Genomic DNA, 22,486 nt, shown 5'->3' with positions numbered 1-22,486 from the left:
CACGTGTCCGGTCTCATGGGCCACCACAAACGCCGAGGAGAATCCGTCCTCGTGGTTGAGGGTGCAGCTGCGGAGAGGGTGGCACATCCCCGTCACTGGAGCGTAGCCTGGGGCAAAGAGAGAAGGGAAGGAGACAGGAGGAGAGGAGAGAGAAAACCTTTGAGAGAGGAGGGGGAAAAATGACAAATTAAGAAAAAAAAGAAAAAAAAAAGGTAACAAAAACACAACCTGGTTTCACTGCGGCAGGAGGAGATAACGAAGAGGAAGCCGCTGAAGAGGAGGAGCTGCCCACGGCTCGGAGGGCAGGCCAAGGACTCGCTCACCAGTGTGATCACCCCCGTGCCAAAAGCCAGCTAAGGTTGCTCTGAGGCTCACAGGCACCTCTCTGCCCTCGTGCCAACACCCCTGGGCAGGCAGGAGGGCACCCTGTGCGTGCTTTATTGGGTGCAGGTCACCACCGCCTCCCAGCCCAGCAACGGCACCCCCCGCGCCGTTCTTCAGTTAGAACAAATAAAGAAGAAAGGAAGGGAGAGAACGAAAGGCACGAGGTGTCCCCCAGAGAGCCCTGCCAGAACCACAGCCCTGCTCCCCTGGAGTGTATCCACACGTGCCCCCAGAACCACACACCGCCCCGGCCCCCAGCCCTCGATCAAGTGCAGTGCAGTGGGGCAGCTGTGGGCAGGGAAACCTTCCCCCGCCCAGTCAGCATCACATCACCTCCAGTTTGGTCACTTTTCCTTTTTTTTTTCTCACGTTATTTCTGCCCAATTCAATCAACTCATTGGCACGCTCCAGAATTTACTTTCCGAATAGTTTTTATATAAATATGTGTTGGGGTTTTTTTATGACCGACCCTTTTTGGCATCAAGGGGGTTAGCGAAGGAAGGACTTACAGGTCCAAGAGGTAAAAGCAGGGCAGGACCATGCTGGATAACTGTGCCCTGGGGATAGGCATGCTGCAAGAGGAGAGCTCTGTGAGCCAAGAGGGAGGAGCTGAGCTGCAGCAGGACAAGGGGTGGTGATGAGCTGAGGGTGGATGCACACCTGTCCTCCTGTACTCACCCCAGCCAAACCATGGGATCCACAGAGCCCATCATCCTTGTGGGATACTTGCTCCACACCAAGGCACACCCATAACTGGGTTTAACCACACAGTAATAAATCAAATCCTGGATAAATAATTTTAAAATATTCCCCCCCCCAACAAAACCTTCCACAAGAAAAAGTAAAGATGTGGGAAGTTTTCTGTATAAGGGAAGAGCAAATATATTTTGTCTAGGATGAAAACAGGATAAATTCCTAACCAAAGAGGCTCTGAACAGGAGATGGGATAAAGGAATATGAAAGGGTGGATGTTCAGTAATGCAGATACTGGTCTTTCATAATGAAGATCCCAGTAGGAACTGGAAGAAGTATAAAGGGTTCTCTACAGAAGAATGACAGTGAGAAGTAACTACCTGGAAAATTTTAAATTGGGAAAGACTGGATTAGCCTGCAAATGGTTCCCAGACATACACACTCAGGAGAAGCAGCATGTCATGGAATCATGAAATGGTTTGGGTTGGAAGGGACCTTAAAGATCATCCAGTTCCAACAATTATCTGCCCTCACCAGCACAGTAAGACACCAGCCAGTCTCCTTCTTCTTCCACATGCACTTAATTCTTCTTTATGGACATTTCCTACCTGTTTTCAGCCTCTCTGACATTCTGCATGGACCACCAGCCTGCTCTAAGGTGACGAGCCAACCGTGGGTGATGACAGGGTAATAAACATACAAGAATCCCTCAGCCTGGGCCAGAAATCCCTCCGTGCCACATGCTGTGGAAGGTCACAGAAACTCTTCGGGTATTGACAAGACTTCTGCAGCAGTAATTAATAATTTACAACCCATCTATCCACTGCCTTTCTCTCCGAAGGGCAGGAGTTTATCTGCAACCCACACGCGAGGGCAACAAGGTTCAACTGGCCCTTCCCCTTCCAGTTTTACAAACAAGTACTGGAGGTGCCACGGTCTGGTCCTTCATGCCACACAGCCCCGAGCTCATCAGGGGTGAGAGGAATCCGAAAGGACTTCATTTTGAGGAGAAGAGGCAAGAGTAAGAGAAGTGTTATGACTCCAGCGGCCCAACCAGAGGGTAGTTCCCAGTGGATGAGGAGCACCTTGTGCCATGCAACACAGCCAGGCAAGGACACGGCAGCCACAGGGACTTCTGCAGAAAGCAAATGTCCATCCCAGGGATGTGTGACAAGCAGGAAGCCAGATCCGTGGGGAAACGGGGAAGGAGGTGGAACAAGCACCCCTAGAGCAGGGCTACTCCACTGTTCCCCCAACTCCTTCCCACCAAGGCGGAGCCCAGGGAGTCTTCTCCCCCTTCTGTTGACATGCCAAAAAAGGTCCTCTCACACTTTGGATACAGTCACTTTGCCAGGAAGGGTCTAGAAAAATGAAACAAAACCTGGTATTTTGCCCATGCTGCCACACGACCCCAGACAAGGAGCCCAGGGCAAGTCAATGGCTCGGTGAGGAGGCTGTTGGCACAACCCAGGCTCTGCTCTTTGGTGGCCAACAACATATTCAAGAGGGTTTCCAGCTGGATATCTCCTGTGGTTCATCTCCTGCTGTGGAGAGATCCTTTTCAGGCAGGTAATCCAGGTGAGAGCAGGTCTTCTCCGTCTCTCCTCCCTCCCTTGCACAACAGGAGCACTCCTGCTACAAATCAGCGTGAGGTCACCACCATGTTCATGGCATCAAATGGAACCTCCTGGTGGAAATTCAGACCTGGCCACCAGCGTGGGAAGAAGGAGATGGCAATTTGGAGGCAGTGGGCTCAGAACTGGGAGAAGTCACCTCTCATGATGACACCAAAGCACCTGCTTTTCTAACGGAGCCCTGAAACACCAGGAGCTTTTCCTGCAAATTTTTTTGCCAAGGTCTTTAACTTCCCAGACCACATCAGCACAGCCTCTGCACCAAGAGGGTGAGAGACCTCTGCAGTGAAACCTCCTCTTTGGCCCAGGATTCATTCAATGCTCTCACATTCAAGAAACCAATCCATATAAAACCAGGTTTTAAAGGTCCTCCAGAGGACAGAAAGGATTGACTGTCCCAAAGAAGCGTCCTGTGATATTTTATCTTTTTTATCTTATTTTTATATTTTTTAAGGCATTTTGGGAAAAGAGGAGGACTGGTACGAGAAATCAAAGAAGAGTAGAATTAATAAAGATATTATTTCACCCATTCAGGTTGGAGCTCTGAATTTGTTCCATCTTTCTTCTACTTCACATGGGGGGAGGAGGAAAAAAAGCAAATACCAATTTTTATAACCTTTTTCTGGACCTTGCTGGCCAAGACTGTGTTTTTGCAAGAAATCCTCTCCCCTGGCTGGCCTTCCCCCAGCAAACTGCACATACCTGATCGAGATAAGTACAGTACCTTGCATACCTGCGGGACCAAAATCTTGCCTGGTGAGGAAGACGGCGTGGTCGTGGTGCTCGGCGTGCTCCGGGTCCGAGCGCTGCTGCGAGTGAGCCCAGCGACACACCTGCTCCAGGCTCCGGGACGGGTTCCCTCGCTCTATCAGGCTGACCGACTGGGAAAAGAATTAAAAACTCAGCGGTGGGAAGCAAAGGAAGACACACTGCCCTTCCCCCCCCTCCAGGCCCTTAGTTGGAAGCCACGGGAGGTTTTGTCCTGCAAAGTTCCAGGTGGGAGACGAGAAGCTGCAGGAGGACTTGGGTGTGAACGGTGGTGAGCTGAGAGCTTGCCTGGATTCAAACATCTGCTCATTATTTTCCTACATCGTCCCCTGAACCGCGGCATAACTGGGCAGAACAGCTGCCTCCAGCATTGGCTTTCGGGAGGATAAATCATCCTAAAGGGAGCCCGGCGGGTCTCATCCCTCCGGTTATTGGCCATAACACCACAGCTCCAAATCCCTTCCCCGCCATAAATCATCCTCCAGCACAGAGCACAAACACCACTGGGAGGAAGCCAGACAGATTATTGGCTTTCTCAGGTGGAGATGATGTTCCTGGTCCCACAGAAACCTCCAAAAATGGGCCACCCTCCATCCTCGTCCCTGTTCCTCAGAACCAGCCCCAGATCTCTTGGATTTCTGCCAGCTGAGCATACTTCTATAACAAGGAGGGTTTTTTCCAAGACCTAAAGGGTCTTATTTGTGGATCACACACACATACACACAGACATATCACCATGTTGAATCGTTAACACCTTTGTAGAACACTTCGGGTGGGATAGGGGCTCGCCCCAAAAATAGGAAAATCACACTGTTGTAAAGAAAATCTTCCGGCTGCCATGCTTGAACAAGCCTTAAAAAATAAATCCAACCTGAGAAACGTTCCCAGGAAACCTTCCCATGCTTTTTCTGTCCACGCCCAAGCCACTTGAGAGCTGGACAGCCAGCAAAGCCTTTCAGGGAGCCGAGTCAAGGCTGGGACACAGGAGATCCCAGCCTCATCTTCTCACTAATATCCAGCTTCTACCAATTTGGGAAGCCACCTTTTCCTCATTATCTATCCTTGAGCTCCTGAGGAAGCCTCTCGTATTTTTCCCACATCCCAGAGGACGCAGATAACGGCAGATCACAGCCACCCGCCATCTCCCCAGGGACCTCTCCTTGGCTATGGGACTCTCCAGACCTTCAGACTCCAAAATCCAGGCCAAGAAGGGTTCAAATTTATCCCTGCTCAGCACAGTTGTCATTTGGGCTTCAGCAGCTTACCTGAACAGCCACATTTTTCCAAGCCAGGGCTTACCTAAGCACTAAATATTACAGCAGGTCCTGCCCAGCACGCCCGAGCACCGTATTTACCTGCCGGTACCCCACCATGATCATCCTGACCAGCACGATGTTGATGTGAACACCCAGGGACTCATCATGATAAATTTCATCCACCTGAACAAAGGAGGGAAATACAACAGGGAAGAAATTACGATCATCCCCCAGCCCTCAAGCCCCTCATGTCCTCCACACTCCCACGTTCAGCGCCCGACCCTGCTTTCCAAGACCAGATGCAAAGATCTCACCTCCCTCCCCCCACCCCCAGTGTGGTCTTTTTTTCCCCTGTGTAAAAACAATAAAGTCAAAAGGCCAAGCTGGAATAAGGAGTTTTTCCCAGCATAGGTGGCTCAGATGGTCAATGGCATCACCCACGCCATCGAGAGAGTGGAGGAGGGCTGAGTTTCCTCCACCACATCTCGCAATGAGCCGTTGCCCCTTGGGAATACAAATTCCTCAGAGGGCTGGAAATGCTTCAGCCTCCAGCATCCTTGCGTGGTGGGAAGGAAAAATGCCTTTTTGAGGAGAAGTAAACGATTGTATCAAAGCAAGGGCATTACTCAGTCACATCAGTGAGTCAAACCTGACCTACCGCTTCAGAAATCCCAGGAGAAGACAACACAATGAGAAGAACAGGGAGGGCTTGTGAGTCAATGAGATTTCTATCACCCCGGGCTATTAAAAATGACTTTGCAAAGGAAACAACGAGCTATAACCTTTTCCTTCTGCGTTTCCAGGATGAATAAACAAATTCTACTCCTAAGCGCTACCAAGGGAAGAAGAATCCAGGTGGGAAAGACCTCTGGGAGCCAAGTGTGGTGACAGCCACTGAGAGAGGCACAGAGCGGGCAGCCACAAACTCATGTGAGATCCTGCACCACCTTCACCCACCTGCAAAGCACGTGTGAAAATGCAGCCGGGGAAAAAAAAAATGATTTTTGAGAATGGGACCCCCATTTTCCCCAAAAAAATCTCCAAAATGAACAGTTCCACAAATGGAGGTTCACTGCAGAAGTTGAGGAAACCATATTAAAACCATTTTTAATACTGACTGGAATTCACATTTAAATGAAAATATATTTTTTCAGCTTTGCCCAAGAGGGAAATAATTTGCCTCAGCTCTACCATAGCTTTCCAGACTCAACGAAGATTATAAAATCAGATTTATGAAGCTTTTCTGGTTTTTTCCCCACTCCCTTGGGGTTTTTTAAGCTCATATCAAGGGATGGGTGACAACTACCCTTTTACTGCTGCCCAAATCCAAGTCAGCCATTTCCCCGTGTGTTTTACAAGCCCCCCAATTTACAGCCTGTAGATGTATTTGAAACACCCACTCAGGCCATTTTTAAACCCGAAACCCTGGCATTAATGTTTTCCCGTGATAACTAACACTCCTGGGAGGTGGCTCCAAGATATGCAGAGAGGTAATGCAGATCCTGAGCCTTGAATGCAGCAAAATTGATTAAAAAAAAAGTAAAATCAATCAACAAACTGCCAGTCCACCCCCATTAACTCATCCCTTTGGATGCACAGGCTGCGAGAGCCACAGGGTTATTTATTTATCAGTGTGGAAAGACAATGCTGGTCAACTCATTCTCAGGTCACCCCTGCTTCCCGTGGTTGGGATGCTCCTGCACCTTTCAAAGGTATTTTGTAAAAATAATGAGCATATGATGGATTCCTTCTGATCCTAACTCTGTTTTTCGGGGATGTGCACAGATGGGAGGAAGGCTGTGCAGCGTTGCAGCTGCAAACATTACTCAGAGCTACAGTCCCACCAAAGCATTAAGGATCCATTCCAGCAAGGAGTTTCAAATCCCCAGGGATGTGAGGCTCAGTCCTGGGTTTTGGGCTCTGGGAGGCTTTGGCAGCCCAGAGAAAACCTCATCAGATCTGAGAAGTCCCACGTCAGGAGTTTGACCTGTTACAAAAATATTCCATCCTTAATGTGTGTCCTGTGAAAGTCAACATAAAAGTATGGGAAAGGGGGGAGAGAGGGAGAAATGAAAACTATGCTTGGAGAGATGGAGAGCTGGACCTGGGGGGTGGTTCAGGTAACAAGGAGGGAAACACAACCACTTCCTTCACTTTCCCAAACCTTTACACGTTTTCCTTCACCACCAGCACTTGTCAGGAGCTGGAGCTTCAAAGTGGCAGAAGGCAGGGTTAGATGGGATACTAGGAAGAAATTCTTGGCTGTGAGAGTGGTGGGGCCCTGGCTCAGGTTGCCCAGAGAAGCTGTGGCTGCCCCATCCCTGGAAGTGTCCAAGGCCAGGTTGGACAGGGCTTGGAGCAACCTGGGCTAGTGGGAGGTGTCCCTGCCCATGGTAGTGGGATTGACTAGATGATCTTTAAGGTCCCTTCCAACCCAAACCATTCCATGATTTTAGGATTCTCTGGTCATCTACAAGCACTCTGCTGCTTGGTCCCTGCTCCCAAGGACCCCTCAATCCATCAGGATGAACCACATTCCTGCCTTAGGGACTTCTCTGCCAGCCGGAGCTCCCGGCCAAGTCACTTGCTGTGACTGGGAGCATCCAGCAGTACAGACCTCTCCTTTCCCAGCTGCACAGGATATTTCGGCAAAATGCTCAGCAGATCCCACAGGCAGCAGGAAAGGATTCTCCATGACAACCTGGTGCAGCCCCAGCTGGCAAGAGGAGGGCTGCACCCAGGGCAGGAAGGAGCACAGGCAGAGCTGCTGTCAGAGCAGGAGCTTTGATCCATGGTACACAGCCCCCTCCTCTCAGCGATGGCTCTTCCCACCTGCAGTACCTACAAACAGTCCCCAGGTCTGAGAAGAGCTCCCTGGCCTAAACCATGGGCCCTCAGGCAACATTAGATGCCCTGGGAGAAAAAAAAAATTGGGAAACAGCAATATTTTTCAGAAGCATTAACAAATAGACTCACCACCACCCTCCCAGCACTGCACATCCTTCCTCAGCCTCACTGGAGGAGCAGCAGGACCACGAGCAGCTTAGAAACAGCTCATTAAAGGACTAAGACCAAGAAGCTGTATTATTCCAAGATGGGATTTAATCCCCTAAATCTTCCTTATAAAGCAGTGCTAAATCCCACTCTCCTCCAGCCTCTGAACTGAAGGGTTAACCCTAAACCCCAGGCCCTGTTTAGTCTAGGGTTTAGGAAGGGATCTCTACCCAACTGATACTAGCTCAGCAGCAACCTTTAGGGTTAACTCAGAAAGCACATGTGGAACCAGACTGCCCCAGGCTATGGACTTCCCTTAACAGCCAGATAGAAATAAATGATTGAGGGCAAAAAAAGTCATATCCAAAGGGTTTGGTGCTTGCTGCTGTGGGGACTGTGACCCAGGTTTTGGGGTTGCTTGGGATGGGGGAATCAGCAGGGCCAGCATCCCCTCAAGTGCTCCAGTGCCTCTGGAAGGAGAACAGGGCATCATCTCCTCTCTCCCCATCAGCCCACCCTGGAGCTGGTTCAGGCCAGCAGAGGGGATGGAAACGGGCCCAGAGAGCAGTTTGCAGGCTTGGCACAATTCCTCCTGCCCTCTGCAGATGCCATTATGCAAGTCAGTGTCTTCAGAGAAACCCCTTCCCCCCCCTCCCCCAAAAAATACCTGCTCAGCAAAGGGCTCTGGTAAAGGGACCCACATCCCTGAAGACATGGGACAAAGATCTTCTTATCCCTCTTGCCCATGTGGTTACATGCCCAGCCTGTTTCACACTGACACCAGGCAAGAAAGGCTCTCCTATTTCATTTAAAAGGGAATTTTTCCACCTATAAACAGCCCAGCCCTTCAGGCTTGCTGTGAATTAAAGGCAAACCAGCCCACAGGACCTCCCCCATCGCTGCCACACCAAGGGGACAATACTAATATTTTACAATGAAAGAAACATTAAACCCCTGCGTATCCTCTCCAAAATGCTCAGTGAACTCACCCTGTGCGTGGGACCCCCCTCAGACCCTCGCTGGTGCTGGGAGCAGGGAATGCTGCCTACCTAAATCCCTGCAAGCCTCTGGCCAGCCCCAAGCCTGCAGCCCCAGACGCGAGATCCCGACAGCAAACCGCACTGGCAACGAGGTCTAGACCTCGCTGTTCTTCAGGGAAGGAAAACAAAGGGAGAGACACGAGAAGAATTTGCCAAACCAGCAGAACAGCTGACATTTCAAAACCCCGGATCGCTTACTCAGAACAGCCAAGTCATCTTTAAACTCCTTTCTTTTATTCCCTTCCTCAGTTTTCATGCTGGTGGATTCATCCTGAGCCTCTTTTCTGGGGCTGAGGGATTAGGAATGGAGGGAAAAGTCCCCCTGACCACATTTTCGGGCTTGCATGCCCTGCAGGGATGCACAAAGCTGTTGTCAGCACCTCTGCAAGGGCTGAGCAGAGGAACAGAGGAACAAGAGGGAAGGGGAGGTTTGCTCTGCAGGGCACAACTATAGATTTTATGAGAGCTCTCTCGCCAACAAGGTATGTTGTCCCAAAATCATAGCAACAAGCACATAAGCCTATAGAGAGGGTGGAAAAAAGTGCATGGACACACAAGAGACATCAAAAGTATTTTTGTTATTATCAGTTAGCAAGGAGGGGACTCACGAACCCCTCTCTCCCACAAAACCCCATACACCAGAAGGACCAGAATTTTCCCATTATTTTAGATTGGTTTCCTGAAACAGCAGCAAGCTCCTGCCTTGAGCAATCCACGTTCCAGCTTGGCTTTTCAGATAAGCCCAGGTTAAAATTAAAGCTGAAGGTTTAATTTTTTTCCCCCAACCCTCTCCTCATGGGGTCTCAGTAGCACTCTTTGTTGCTCAGCCCTTAGGAACAATAATTTCAGCTGGAGTGAGGCAAGTCCCAGCCTGGAGAGGGCTCTGACTCATGGGGTTTCCCTAGTAACCTGAAACAATGGGAAAACACCAAGTACCTTTGCATCCTTAACCAAATCATGGGCAATATCCGACAAAAACCCAGCAGACTGGCTAAGACCAGGCCCAGGCTTAACACAGTCCAGAGCTTGGCTTCTCCCACTGGAGTGGGGCCATCCCCAGACTTGAGAGGATCAGGGACAAGTGCTGGGAAGTCCAGAGAAGAAAACCAAGGAGGCCAACTGAAGGACCAGAGGCTGCAAAGCAGAACAGGACACAAAGTATCTCCTCTCCTCTCCCCCTTAAGTGGTGCTGGATCCCCTCCCGGTTCCCAGCCCTCACTCCCAGCAGGCACTGTGGCTGGGAGATGCTAATTTTCCTTCAGTAACACCCCAATCCCAGCCACAGGCAGCAAGCAGGAGATGGGAATGGCTTCTCCAAGCCACCACAACACCAAATATTCATTCCAATAGCCCAGTGACAGGGAGAGGGACAAGGTTTGGTCAGGTGGACACCAGGAGGCTCAGCTTGGAGCACCAAGACGTGCTCAGCAAGCAACAGCAAAGGAAGCGTTTCCCACTCCCGCCAACCTGACCCCAAATTCCTGTGTGGCATCCGAGCTAAGAAGGGAAGGGCAGGCTGGGAATGCAGGCTGGGAGCTCGCAGAGAAGGCAGCCTGCCTGCAGGGAAGCTCTTAGGTGCACAAAAGGAGCAGTCATCCTCCTGTCAGCTTCCCGGGATGGACACAGCGCCCTTGAATGAAAAGCATCCACATTTCTGGCAGCGCAATAAGGGCTGTGAGGGATTTTGTTAAAAAAAAAAAAAAAAAAAAAGAGAAGAGTTCTCCGTGACAAATCATTTATCACCGAGCTTCAGCTGACACCGAGTTCCTAATAAAGGAGTTTGTGCCTTGGGAAGAGCCGCAGGACCCCACCTACAGCAGGGCTGGGAAGGGGTGCATGTCCCACCACCCCCTTGGCACCCAATGGAGACCCCAGAAAGAGCCAGGAAAGTTTATTATCAACTTCCAAGCTCGCTGCCCCCTTTCCTTGGGATATATCTTGATAGGAAAACTCCTAAACGAGAAAACTTTCCCAACAACTCCCCGACTTACTCCAGCCCAGCTCATGAAGTCCTTTCCTTGTTAGAGGGCTGGCCAAGTCCCTTCTCCTTCCCCTTGCCTCCAACTAATGGGATTAGTGTTCAGCTGTGTGGTCCCAGCACGCTCCTCCCCACCACCTTCCTCTCTCCCTCCCTCTGCCATCCAGGCCAGAAAGCAGGACGCTCTTTTTTCTGCTGAATCGGGTATTTTAAGGAATCTGAGCCGGTAAGGAAATGAGGCACGCCGAGGGAAGAGGAGGCGGACGGAGGTCACGGCAAAGCTGGGAAGAAAACGCACTAAAAACCAGAAAGAAAGAAGGGGAGGGAAGAATATACAGAAGGAAATAACACTTGAGGGAAGTATTTGTTGCATGTATTATCCCTGAGGGGGATTTTCCCCCCTTTTATTGATGCTGCTTTTTTCCCCCCTTTATTTAATTCATTAAAGTCTCCAGCGCCGCCTGTAATTGAATAGGCAGCATCCTCCCTTCTCCCAGCACAGCATCCCGTGCATTCACTCCCTGAAAAGTCCTGCCTGCAGGGAAGGAACCATGAAATGTGCTTGAAAACCAACCTTTTGATTAGAGCTGACAATCCCCGGGCGCTCAAACCATCCCTCCCACCCCCCACAAGATGGGAAAGGAAAAACGACATCATCTCCGACCCCCATAACGTGGGAAGAGCCTGAGGTCAGAGCAGGGAACCCTGTGGCTTCCCACTTGCAGGACGATTTAGTAAAGAAACGGGAGAAACACTCAGAGAGGGAATTTGAGTGATGCCAAGAGCAGCCGACCACAGGCATCGTGACAATGTGCCGGAGAATAAAACACTGCAACGAAGGCATTTGCTTCTTAAAGCCAACATTTTCTCTGTTTTGGAGCAGCCACATCACTCATCCTCCACCCCATCGCCCTCTAATCCCGCAAATCCTTACCCCCATGTTGATAACTTCCCCTTCATTGCCGAAAATATGGCAGAAATAATGCCCAAACCAACAACCAACCACCCAAAAACCAAAAGCACCTTCATAACTTCATTATTTCTGAACTGGTTGAGCCTTTTCAACATTTTCCATCACCACGTAAAAGAGTACTTAAAGAAAAAAAAAATTAATAGAGGTGAGGATGAAGCATGGAAAACAAAACAAAACTGGGAGAGAGAAAGAGATCCTCGAACATGTACCCTCTTTGCTGACATTCAGGTGCTGGCACAACAAACCTCCTGTAAGATGGCTACCTGAATAAATATTGATCCCTCCACATCTCTCAGGACTCAGGGAATATGGATGTTTCTATCTTAGAAAGGAAAGAAAAGGGATGTAGGGAACCAGCACAGGCTTCCCCATCCCTCCGAGTGAGGAGAGCTGCAGAAGCTGTAAAGTAGAGCTGCTCTAAACTCCTTTTCAAACAAACCTAACTAACCCTCAGGGTGCACAAGTTTTCCAAGGAGCATGAAAAAGCTTCTGAAAAGTTATAAAAATATTTCCTCTGCCAACAAATATTACTCAAAATAAATTATCAACATTATCATTACAGAATAAATAATAAAATACCATAATTTCTAACTAAATAAGGAACAACCATTCTCCTTTCTATCATTTCACAGAATCATAGAATCTGTGAAGGGTTGGAAGGGACCTCTGAGGTCATCAACTCCAACCCTTGATTCACTACTGCTGTGGTTCCCAGACCATGGCACTAAGTGCCTTGGTCTTAAACACCTCCAGGGATGGAGAATCTACCACTTCCCTAGGCAGTCCATTCCAATGGCTGATCACCCTCTCTGGAAAGAATTTCTTCCTAATATCCAACCTAAACCTCCCCTGGCACAGCTTGAGACCGAGCCCTCTTGTCTTACTGATCTCTGCCTGGGAGAAGAGACCAACCCCCCCCGGCTCCCCCTTCCTGTCAGAGAGTTGCAGAGAGTGAGGAGGTCTCCCCTGAGCCTCTTCTTCTCCAGGCTGAGCCCCCCCAGCTCCCTCAGCCTCTCCTCATAGGACTTGTGCTCCAGTCCCTTCCCCAGCCTTGTTGCCCTTCTCTGGACCTGCTCCAGCCTCTCCATGTCCTTCCTGAGCTGAGGGGCCACAACTGGGCACAGCACTCCAGGGGTGGCCTCCCCAGTGTCCAGCACAGAGGCAGAATCCCCTCCCTGCTCCTGCTGCCACACTGTTCCTGATCCAGGCCAGGATCCATTGGCCCTCCTGGCCACCTGGGCACACTCTGGCTCCTGTTCAGCTTCCTGTCCATCCTCACTCCCATCTCCCTTCCTGCCTGGCTGCTCTCCAGACACTCTGGCCCAGCCTGGAGCTGCCGGGGGTTGTTGTGGCCAAAGGGCAGGACCCGGTACTTGGCCTGGTTGAACCTCATCCCCTTGGAACCTGCCCAACTCTCCAGCCTGTCCAGGTCCCTCTGCAGAGCCCTCCTGCCTTCCAGCTGATCAACACTCCCTCCGGCTTGGTGTCATCCCCAAATTTGGTAATGGTGGACTCAATCCCCTCATCCAAATCATCAATAAAGATATTAAACAGGACTGAGCCCAACACTGATCCCTGGGGGACACCAGTAGTGACAGGATCCCAACTGGATGCAGCTCCATCCCCACCACTCTCTGGGCCCAGCCCTCCAGCCAGTTCCTGACCCAGCACAGAGTGCCCCTGACCAAGCCATGGGCTGCAGCTTTTCCAGGGGTGTGCTGTGGGACACGGTGTCCAAGGCTTTGCTGAAGTCCAGACAGACACATCCACAGCCTTCCCCTCATCCACCAGGTGAGTCAGCTGGTCATAAAAGGAGATCAGGTTGGTCAGACAGGACTTGCCCTTCCTAAACCCGTGCTGGTTGGATCTGATCCCTTGTCCATCCTGTAGGTATTGTGTGATTGCACTTAGGATGATCTGCCCCATAACCTCGCCAGGCAAGGCGAGAGATCTTGATGATGAGAAGGAGACAGTCTCAGTCAGGAGAAAGAGAAAATGCTCTTGGTCTTGGATGACAGAGAGCAACAGCAGCAATACACCAGACCCTGCCGTTGGCCAGGGGAACATCACACCAAAGGACTCTGCTTTCCATCCCTCCAATTCCCACAGCTGTTAAATGCCAGAGCCAGTCGCGTGAAGGCACAGCCCTTCCTGCAGCACTCCTTCCCCTCCCAAACCCGTTTTTTCCAAGGGTGACAGATTTGCAGCATCAGAAGAGCACTAAGCCAAGGGAAGGATGGGAGTCACATCTTCCCCCCAAAAGCCAAGCCTTACTATGTTCATGAGGGTGAGGACGTAGTTCTGGACGTGCTCCTTGCCATGGAAGCGCACGACTGAGTCATCCACAGCCAGCAGGACCTCGATGTTGTAGTCATCCTTCCTGGCATGGCGCCTCTTGCGCTCCGTGTCCCCCAGGCGCTCCGTCAGCAGCTCCAGGGAGTTGGGGAGGTCACCCACCTGCACCCCGGGCACTGGGCAAGGCATGGAGGGCAGAAAAACAAACAACCACTGAGGTGACCTGGCACCATGGCGGCACTCCACAGAAGCAAAGCAGGGAAAACAGACAGGATATTTAATTCCAAACAGGATATTTAACTCTGACTGGCTGCTCTGTGCTGCGGAAATGGCTCTGAATTGGAAGTACCAGGGCTAAAATGCACGTTAGTGGTTGGACTCTGATCCTAAAGGTCTTTTCCCACCTAAATGGTTCTACAATGTGTTTGAACCCACAGTTCACAGAATCATCATAGAATCACAGAATGGTTTGAGTTGGAAGGGACCTTAAAGCTCAAGTTCCGTGGGCAGGGGCACCTTCTACTAGATCAGGTTTGCTCCAAGCCCCATCCAATCTGGCCTTGAACTCTTCTAGGAACGGGGCAGCCACAGCTTCTCTGGGCAACAACTTCCAGTGCCCCACCACCCTCATTACACAACATGGAGGTGATTAAACCAAGGCTGGCCTCCAAGCCCAGCACTGTCACTCCTTTCTTCTCACTAACAACCCAGCTGGCAGCTAAAACCAGTACAAGCCAGGGGGCACGTGGAAGAAGAAATCCTCTCCCCACTTATTATCAGTTGCTGGGACAGAGCAGATTCCAGCAGCCCCTACCTTCAGGGTGGAGGTCGTGGCGCGGCGCGGCGCTGTCCTGCCGGATGGCTGACCGGCGATACACCACGTGGGCCCTCCCGTGCTCCTCCATCTCCTGCTGCCCCCTCTCCAGGGGCTCGATGAAGAACTCGTTGCTGTCTGTCCGAATCAAGCCAGCCTGGACTCCATAAGGAAATCAAGGGGAAAAAAAAAAGGTGTGGTTTTGTATAGGCACAGGTGGACATATACACTCAACACATGCATTAAAGATTGATGCAGAACACACATAATTATGAAGACCACCCCAAATAAACCTGTCTTGTTGCTGCTCTGTGACACTGGGATGGCTCCATTACCATGCTAATCTATGACAACCACGCTAATCTCTTGCAGATGGGAAAAAAAAAATTAAAAAGAAGGGAAAAACTAACCAACCAGAAAAACAAACAAACAAACAAAACCAACCAAACAAAACAACAACAACAAAAAACAACCTGGCTGCAACTCAAGTTATGTCTTTAAATGGCAGTGAAACTCTGTTCTTCTCATCAGCAGTAAGTTCTGCTGAACCCTGAACTCAAGGGATAACAGGATACACACACACCACTTCACCTCCCTGCACCCTCCCCATCCCATTCCCATAGCGCCAGTGAGGAAATCTGCCATTTCACCAACCCTAAGAGCTGCAACAAGAAGAAGAAAAAAGAAACTGTGCTCTCTCTGCCCCACAAAGCGTTTGGGAATTAGCGCAGGGGAATCCCGTCGGAGGAGAAGCTGGAAAGCATTACAACTCCACCTCCCAAACACAGGGAAGATCAATGAGAGGGCAAACATCCCTGGAAATGTTGTCCTGGCTACCGACCTGCTCCTAATTAACACCAAGCTCCCATCAAATCCCTCTTACATCAGCCTGAGCACTCAAACCCCGCAGCGCCGGCCGGCTCAGACCTCAGGCAAGGAAAAGGATCACTGGGATTTGGCTTCCATCCCGTGGGCAGCACCCCTCCCAGCCCAGAATTTTTCACAGTTCCCTCCACCACGCATGCGTGCGTTCCTTCCTCCGGCACTGCCCGCTCTTGAATTGCTGCCTGGAAAGCACCAGCAGAACATATGGATCTGTTCTTACAGCAAAGCCTTCGGCAGCTCCTACCTACTGGAGTCCTCATCAGGGTTTTGATTGGAACGGTTTTCATCAAATCAAATCAAATAAAAATAAAATGTATACAGAGATGTATACTGGACAGAGTTTGGGGCTCTTCCAAGCCCACCTGGATCTTCAGATCCCCTTTCCATTCACGTACTGTTGGATTCATCATGGCATCGGCCAATCTGGCTCCCTTAGACTTCATCAAATTTCCTGCTCCACTTGGGTTTTAGTGGCTGCTTAACTCCTCTGCAAAGCAGATTTTTGCCTGGTTTTGTTTTACACCTCCTTCCCAAGGAATGTAAGTACTTGCCTGACACACATATGTCAGATCCTTCCCACAGGAGACGTTCAGGTCAACCCAGGGCAGGACCTCTCCAGCCGGGGATTGTCCCACTACCCTCAGCCAAGGAGATCAAGACCATAGCCAGGTTCAGTCAAGAATCTGGAGCACCAGGCAAGGTGGTGGCGATGAGGCAGAGAACAAGCCAGGGACTGAACCCACAAGTCAGGTTCAGTGATAGCTGAAGAGTCCATGATGATGGGGCAGGTCACAGAATCATGGAATCAGTAAGGCTGGAAAAGCCCTCTAAAATGATCAACTCCAACCACTCCCCCAGCACTGCCAAGGCCACCACTAAACCATGTCCCCAAGTGCCACATCCATATGGCTTTTAAATCCCTCCAGGGTTGGCGACTTCACCACTGCCCTGGGCAGTCGGTGCCAGCACTTGACAAGCCTTCCCATGAAGAAATTTTTCCTAATTTCCCAGTCTAAGCCATTGCCCTTAACTGTATTACAAGAAACGGAGAAGAAGCAACCCCTGCCCCAGGAGGAGCTTTGCTGGGACACCACCACCCCCTCCCAGCCCTGCCACGGGGCGTTTCACCCCGGACCAGGCACCCCAAAGCCGGTTTATGGGTTTAGGGCGAAAGCCGGGACTTGCTGAGTCAGGCGGCCGGAGGAAAGCTGTGCCGCCGCGCCGGGGCAAGGCTGGATTAAAATGTGAAAGAGCCTGGTCCCGAGCCACAGCCCACTTGGGTCTGAGCTGCTCTACAGCTCGTGACTAATTACAGATGGCTCAAGAAATAAAGCAGCCCAGACTTTCTCCCAAAGGCGGGATGCAACACGCTGCCGACGCTGGTGGTGACCGATGGCAAAGCGGATAATGCGAGGATTTGTGTGCCCATCTGATCAGAGCAGCCCAAGGAATGAAACAGAAACCACACAGCACTCACCCTGGCATTCACAAAAATAAATTAAAAACCAGAACAACTCAAAAAACACCATTGCAGGCCATGCACCAACCTGCCTGGTCTTAAAGAGGAGCAGCTCGGGTTGTATTTCAGCATTTTGGGAAGGTTATAACTGTAGGCAGCCAATAAGAAAGGCCAGACACCACCTAGAAAGCCATACTCAGCTTTCTTTGGGCTCTTTCCAAGAGATCAATCCCATCCTCAGTGATCAATTTGCCATGTGCTCTCCCATCCTCGATTTTAATTTGGTTTAATAATACCAAATTGAACTAAATTGATTGGTGGGACCATCACTCCTATTTCTAACATGAGATGCTGTCTGCAGCTCTCAGTGAAGGTAAGCACCAAACTAGAAAATGGTCCTTTAAAGACAATTCCATGGAAAGAGGGAAAACACACTTTTTTTTTTTCTTTTAAGGAAAACACCAAGCTCACTCCTGTCAGCTCACAGAGGGTGAAGTCTCTTTTCCAGCTCTCCTGAAGCTCCCCAGGCTACAGGAGAGACGAAATCCAGCCTCACTAAGAGGGAGCCCCCCAGAACCCTGGGTAAGCAGCTCGTCCACCACCATTGGGTGAAAAGCTCCAACTCCCACAGGAATTCAGGAAATTCTGACACTTCAACAGAGCTGAGATGTGGAAAAATTAATAAAGCTGCTGCACTCAGCCAGAGAAGTAAACAGTGCCGAAGGGGGAAGCCAGCTGCGTGCATAGTATGTATTTTTCCTATGAGATTTACACTTAATTTGGACAAAAAGTCCTAGAAAACCAGGCAGTGTGAACACAGACACCATCACTAACACCACTGCCCTTCCATCCAGGCATTGCCTGGTGAGAGCATCGGGGGGGGTCAGTAGAAGGGCGCATGGTCCACAGGTGCTCCATCACCATTTTGGTACTTCTCTGTCTGCAGCACAGGCTTTGCAGCCTATCAAATTCAACACTTTGCCCTCCTCGACTCCTCTTCCCTGCTCTTGGAGCCAAGGCAAGAGATTTTTGGGATGGCTACAGACTCTGCTTTATCAGGTGACACAAGCCAGGACTCCTGGTGGGGTGAGGACATGGAGGCACTCTCAGTGCTGATTGATTAGGTCTTCAGCCCAAACAGGGCTTGGTTTGCAACTCACTGCCAAAAATTAGGATTATCCCCTGGGAGAAAAGCCCTTGCACCCATATAAGACCCAAACCAGCTGAGGTCAGTGGGACATCTCACACCTTTCTTCCGAAAATTAACCCTACAGTTATAGGAGCTGCAAGGAAAATCCTGGAAGACAAACCCCTTTTTTTTTTTTTTTTTTCACTGAGGCATCAGTCTGGGGACTCTATCTCCCCTCATTCCCTATGAATTACTGTTCCTGAGGTCTTTTGTGCCCTGCTTATCTGCTGCCACCCATCTGAAGCAAACCAGGGCGCCAGGGCTGGAAAACGCTGGCTCTACAGTTTACAGGACTATGGCGAAAAAACCCGGAGGAAAAGTCAGCCATAAAAAGCAAATAGGGTGCCTCTGGGTGATAATCCTTCACCCATCTCTGCAACCAGCAAAGCAGGAAGGAAACAAGGCCGACCACACACTGCTGAAGCCAGCATGGAAAGATATGGGATGCCTCCGCTGCAGCGAGACGTGTCCGCCGGGGGAGATTTCTGTCTAATGCTACTTTACCAGTTAGGAATTTGGTGGCTTAGATCAGCTTTGAAATTATGTTATGGGCGACAGCACCTTCCCACCCTGGTACGAGACACCCTTGCAAAAAAAAAAAAAAATCAAAGGGCAGATTTTCACGCGTGGATGCCTGCGGCGAATAACAGCCGAGGAAGGTGCCACGGGCTTGGCATCTGGGGAAAGAATCGGCTCCACTTACATGGCTAAATATGGATTGAGGAAAGGCTTTGTGCGTACTGTCTTTTTCAAGAAACTGGGTTGTTTTTTTTATCCCCCCCCTCGTTATTTATAATCTCGGTCTCCGTTTGTACACGGGCTAATCTCTTTGTGTACACAGCCTTCATCCACAGCATCCCAGAACGCTTCCCCTGACCGCAAACCAGCGGCCGAGCGCGGTCCTGCGCCTCCCACGCACGCTATACTGGGATACCAAAGCCACAGTCCCCTCCCCGAGCTGGTGGGTAACTTCCAGAAGAAGTCCACAGCAATTCCAGGGTCCTTGCTTAAGGAAGAGCTTCCTCCAGTTGGTGCTCCCCACATTAAGTTAGTGGGGAGCACCTTAGGAGCAGTCCTGACTGTGTACAGCCCTCCCAGATGTTCTACTGTTTCTCTGATAGATCATAAATGTCATCCTCCCACTCCATCCACATGCAGCACCATGTTTCTGTTCTGTTTCTTGCTCCATTTCCTAAATCAAGCTCTCTTCACTGCTTTTTGGGGGTCCCCTTGGGCTCCCAACTCCTCCAAAGCAAATGGATCCTGAGCAGACTGTAGCTGTCAGACTGACTTAAGCCAGAGGATCACACAGCCAGAAAATCCATGGAAGAGGGAAGCCAACTGTGACATTGGAGGTACCACAAAGTCCTCTTTACTGGGGGAGGAGGAGAGCCCCTGCTTGGGCTCTGTCCTCCCAGCCTCTTCCCCCAGCCTCATGCCCTTCCCCAGATGATGGGAAATTCCTGGTTGAGGTCAGGATATCTATTCATTGGCCACAGAGCAAAAAATACGCTGCAGGAAGAAAAGAAAAATCCTTATCCTGGAGAAAGGTCACTTATTCCTTTATGTGGGCTCAAAAGGGTGGGCTTGGGGTGCCGTGGGTGGCCAGACAAGCACGGCTGCATAAATCCACACAGAAACACATCCTGTGGCACAAGTTACATCCTAACCCAGCACTGTTATTACTATCTGCAGCCAAGGGATGGCAACAATAACAACAAACCCCACCTGGGGAGGTGTGCAAGGGGCTGAGAAGGGAAAAAATTTGGGGCTAAAGCCTAGGAAAGTTAAATTCTGGATGCTAACAGCATCCAGAGCTCCAGGGAACAGAAATCCCCTTGCTGCTTCTCAGGTGTCAGCTGCTTCCAGCATCCCTTTGCTCATGATGCCAAAGGGAGTGAGATCCTCCACGGAACCTCCACACTTCAAATCCAGGTCTCCATTCCAGACACATCACTTATTTGCTGGAGCTATAGGAACTGCCTTTAAAGCTCCCAAGCCTGCCCAAATTCACCAGCCCCAGTGCAATCTGTGTCACGGAGAAATGTCTGCAAGTTCACAGCCTCAGCAAAACTCCCAACAGGATGCTTCAAAAGGTGTGGATTACGTGCTGAAAAAATTTAAGTACTATATGTAGGCAAAATATGTATTTCTGGCTATGCTGCTCTATCATTTCTGCTTGTACAGTAACACTGGGTGCTGTATAAAAAGAAAGGAATGCCAAATTTTTTGTGCTAGTAATCAAAACTGGCTTAAGGAACTCCCAGAATAAAGCAACCAAAAAAGAAATATATAAAAAGAACCAAAAGAAAAAAAAAGCTCAAAATAAGACATTTATTCCAACCCAGGAGTAACACTGAGTGGTACCAGGAGGAAACAGCCAACGCTGGCACCTAAAACAAGACTTAAACTGGTTCAAAGGAAATCTGAAGGGCAACGGGCCAAAGGTATTAAAAAATGAGCGATTCCCCAAGCGTACCAGAGGTAGGAAACCCACAGGCAGAGCAGACGCCAGGGATAAGGAGGTAACAGAGTCATTTGAAGGAATTAAAGCCCTGTGGCAGCAAGTTACTAATGCTGAACTGTGCTCAGAAAGCCAGGAGGCTCTGAGCATGAGAACGATCAGAAAAAAAAAAAGAGAAGCCTTCCCTTAAAAAGACACTTGGTGGAAGCCAGACTGCACCTAACAGTGATTTCAGGAGAAGCTCAAGCTCACTCAGCATCATTTAAGAGGTGGGAAATGCAGAGAAAAAGTTCCTGGGGCGGTCCCAAGGTAAAACACAGGCAAGCAAGGACAGAGCAGCACCACCCAGCGTGGTGTACCCATTCCAGAGGCAGGGCACAGCCCGTGGGTGTAACAGCATGTGGCACAGTCCACCTCCGGGCAGGAGGCAGCTCAAGCATGGGACTGGTAATTTTTTCAAGCCCTTTAAATAAATATCCCTGCTCAGCCAACAGAAGGAAGGAGCAGGCAGGTAGAACCCTGTGCCAGCGTGGGGAAAGGTGACATGCCAGGTAAAGGGCGATGAATGCCGTGGACACCTAAAGCATCACCAAAATAATCAGGTTTCAGGACACCACCATTCACCTCTTAAGAGAAAACCACACCAAAACACAGGCACCACACACGAGCTGCCCCGCCAGCCCCCAGCTCACCAGTCCGTCGCAGTTGCTGATGGCCACGGCGGCTCCGGGCATGCCGGAGATGTCGCCGGTGAAAAGGCACCGCTGCTGGAGGGGTTCCCGGAAAAGCACCTCAAAATCCTCCTGCCATTCAGCCACGGCGCCCGGGGGCAGCAGCCGCCGGTTGGGCCTCAGCCGGAGGTGCAGCTCCTTCCCAAAAACCGTGACGTTGAAGTAGAGCAAGCGGCGCTGGGGGGGCTCATCTGGGGGGCTGCGGGGGACGCGGCGGTGGGATGGGGAGGGATCGGGGGGACAGGCGGGATCGCCGATCCCCGCCACCGCCTCTCCGGACACCACGTGCGAGAGGAAGCGACCCCGGCAATCGGTGCTGAACGGGACGATCACACCATACTCGCGGAGTTTGCCGGACAGGAGCAGCTCTGCGGAGACAAGACGGAGGGAAAGAGCCGCGGGCACGGAGCATCCCGCTCAGGCAGCGGGACCTCGGCGGCCAACCCAACTCGGGGAGCCTTTGGTGAGCCCCGCCGGAGCTCCATAAACCCAACAACTGCTTTTCCGTCCCAACACGGCTCCGCTTTGTAGTTTTAAGCGGGTGCGTCCAACGTAGCAGAAGGAACTCGGGCTGACGTCCCCTCGCACGCCAAGCACGCCAACTATTTCTCGCCCGGGCTCCATCTCCCCCAGTTCCCACTGAAATCAAACAGCCCCCCCCCGCCGCCGGCGGATTCTCCCCTTCTCCCCATCCCGCGGGGCGCAGCCACCTGTCAGTCCCCCCCCGTCCATCCCGCCCCGGCGGGGCCCCCCGTCCCCGGGGCAGCGGCCGTACCTGGGGCGCTGCCGGCGGCCAGGCAGCCGTGCAGGGGGACGAGGCAGGAGAGCACCAGCCGCAGATAATCCATTTGGGGCCGGCGGCGGGATGCGGCGGGATGCGGGGGCCGGCGGGATGCGGGGCGGGCGGCGCCCGGCGACCGCCTCCCCCC

General features: G+C 51.0%; 1 protein-coding gene across 1 annotated transcript in view; it reads right to left on the bottom strand.

Annotated features, from left to right (window-relative positions):
- Positions 1-22,423, bottom strand: part of ADAMTS14 (ADAM metallopeptidase with thrombospondin type 1 motif 14) — a 32,541-nt gene extending 10,118 nt beyond the window's left edge. The window contains exons 1-7 of the mRNA XM_027665664.1: positions 22,333-22,423; positions 21,519-21,925; positions 14,830-14,986; positions 13,995-14,191; positions 4,835-4,918; positions 3,436-3,592; positions 2-107 (exon numbers count right to left, since the gene is read on the bottom strand). Of these exons, the coding sequence (XP_027521465.1) occupies positions 2-107; positions 3,436-3,592; positions 4,835-4,918; positions 13,995-14,191; positions 14,830-14,986; positions 21,519-21,925; positions 22,333-22,405 (1,181 nt within the window). The 5' untranslated portion in view covers positions 22,406-22,423. The remainder of the gene's footprint in view (position 1; positions 108-3,435; positions 3,593-4,834; positions 4,919-13,994; positions 14,192-14,829; positions 14,987-21,518; positions 21,926-22,332) is intronic.
- Positions 22,424-22,486: the final 63 nt, after the last annotated feature.

Source organism: Corapipo altera, unplaced genomic scaffold (genome assembly GCF_003945725.1).
Source record: "Corapipo altera isolate COAL_440 unplaced genomic scaffold, ASM394572v1 161, whole genome shotgun sequence".
NCBI lineage: Eukaryota > Metazoa > Chordata > Aves > Passeriformes > Pipridae > Corapipo > Corapipo altera.
The sequence above is the reverse complement of the archived record's forward strand: the minus strand, read 5'-3'. Positions and strand labels throughout refer to the sequence as shown.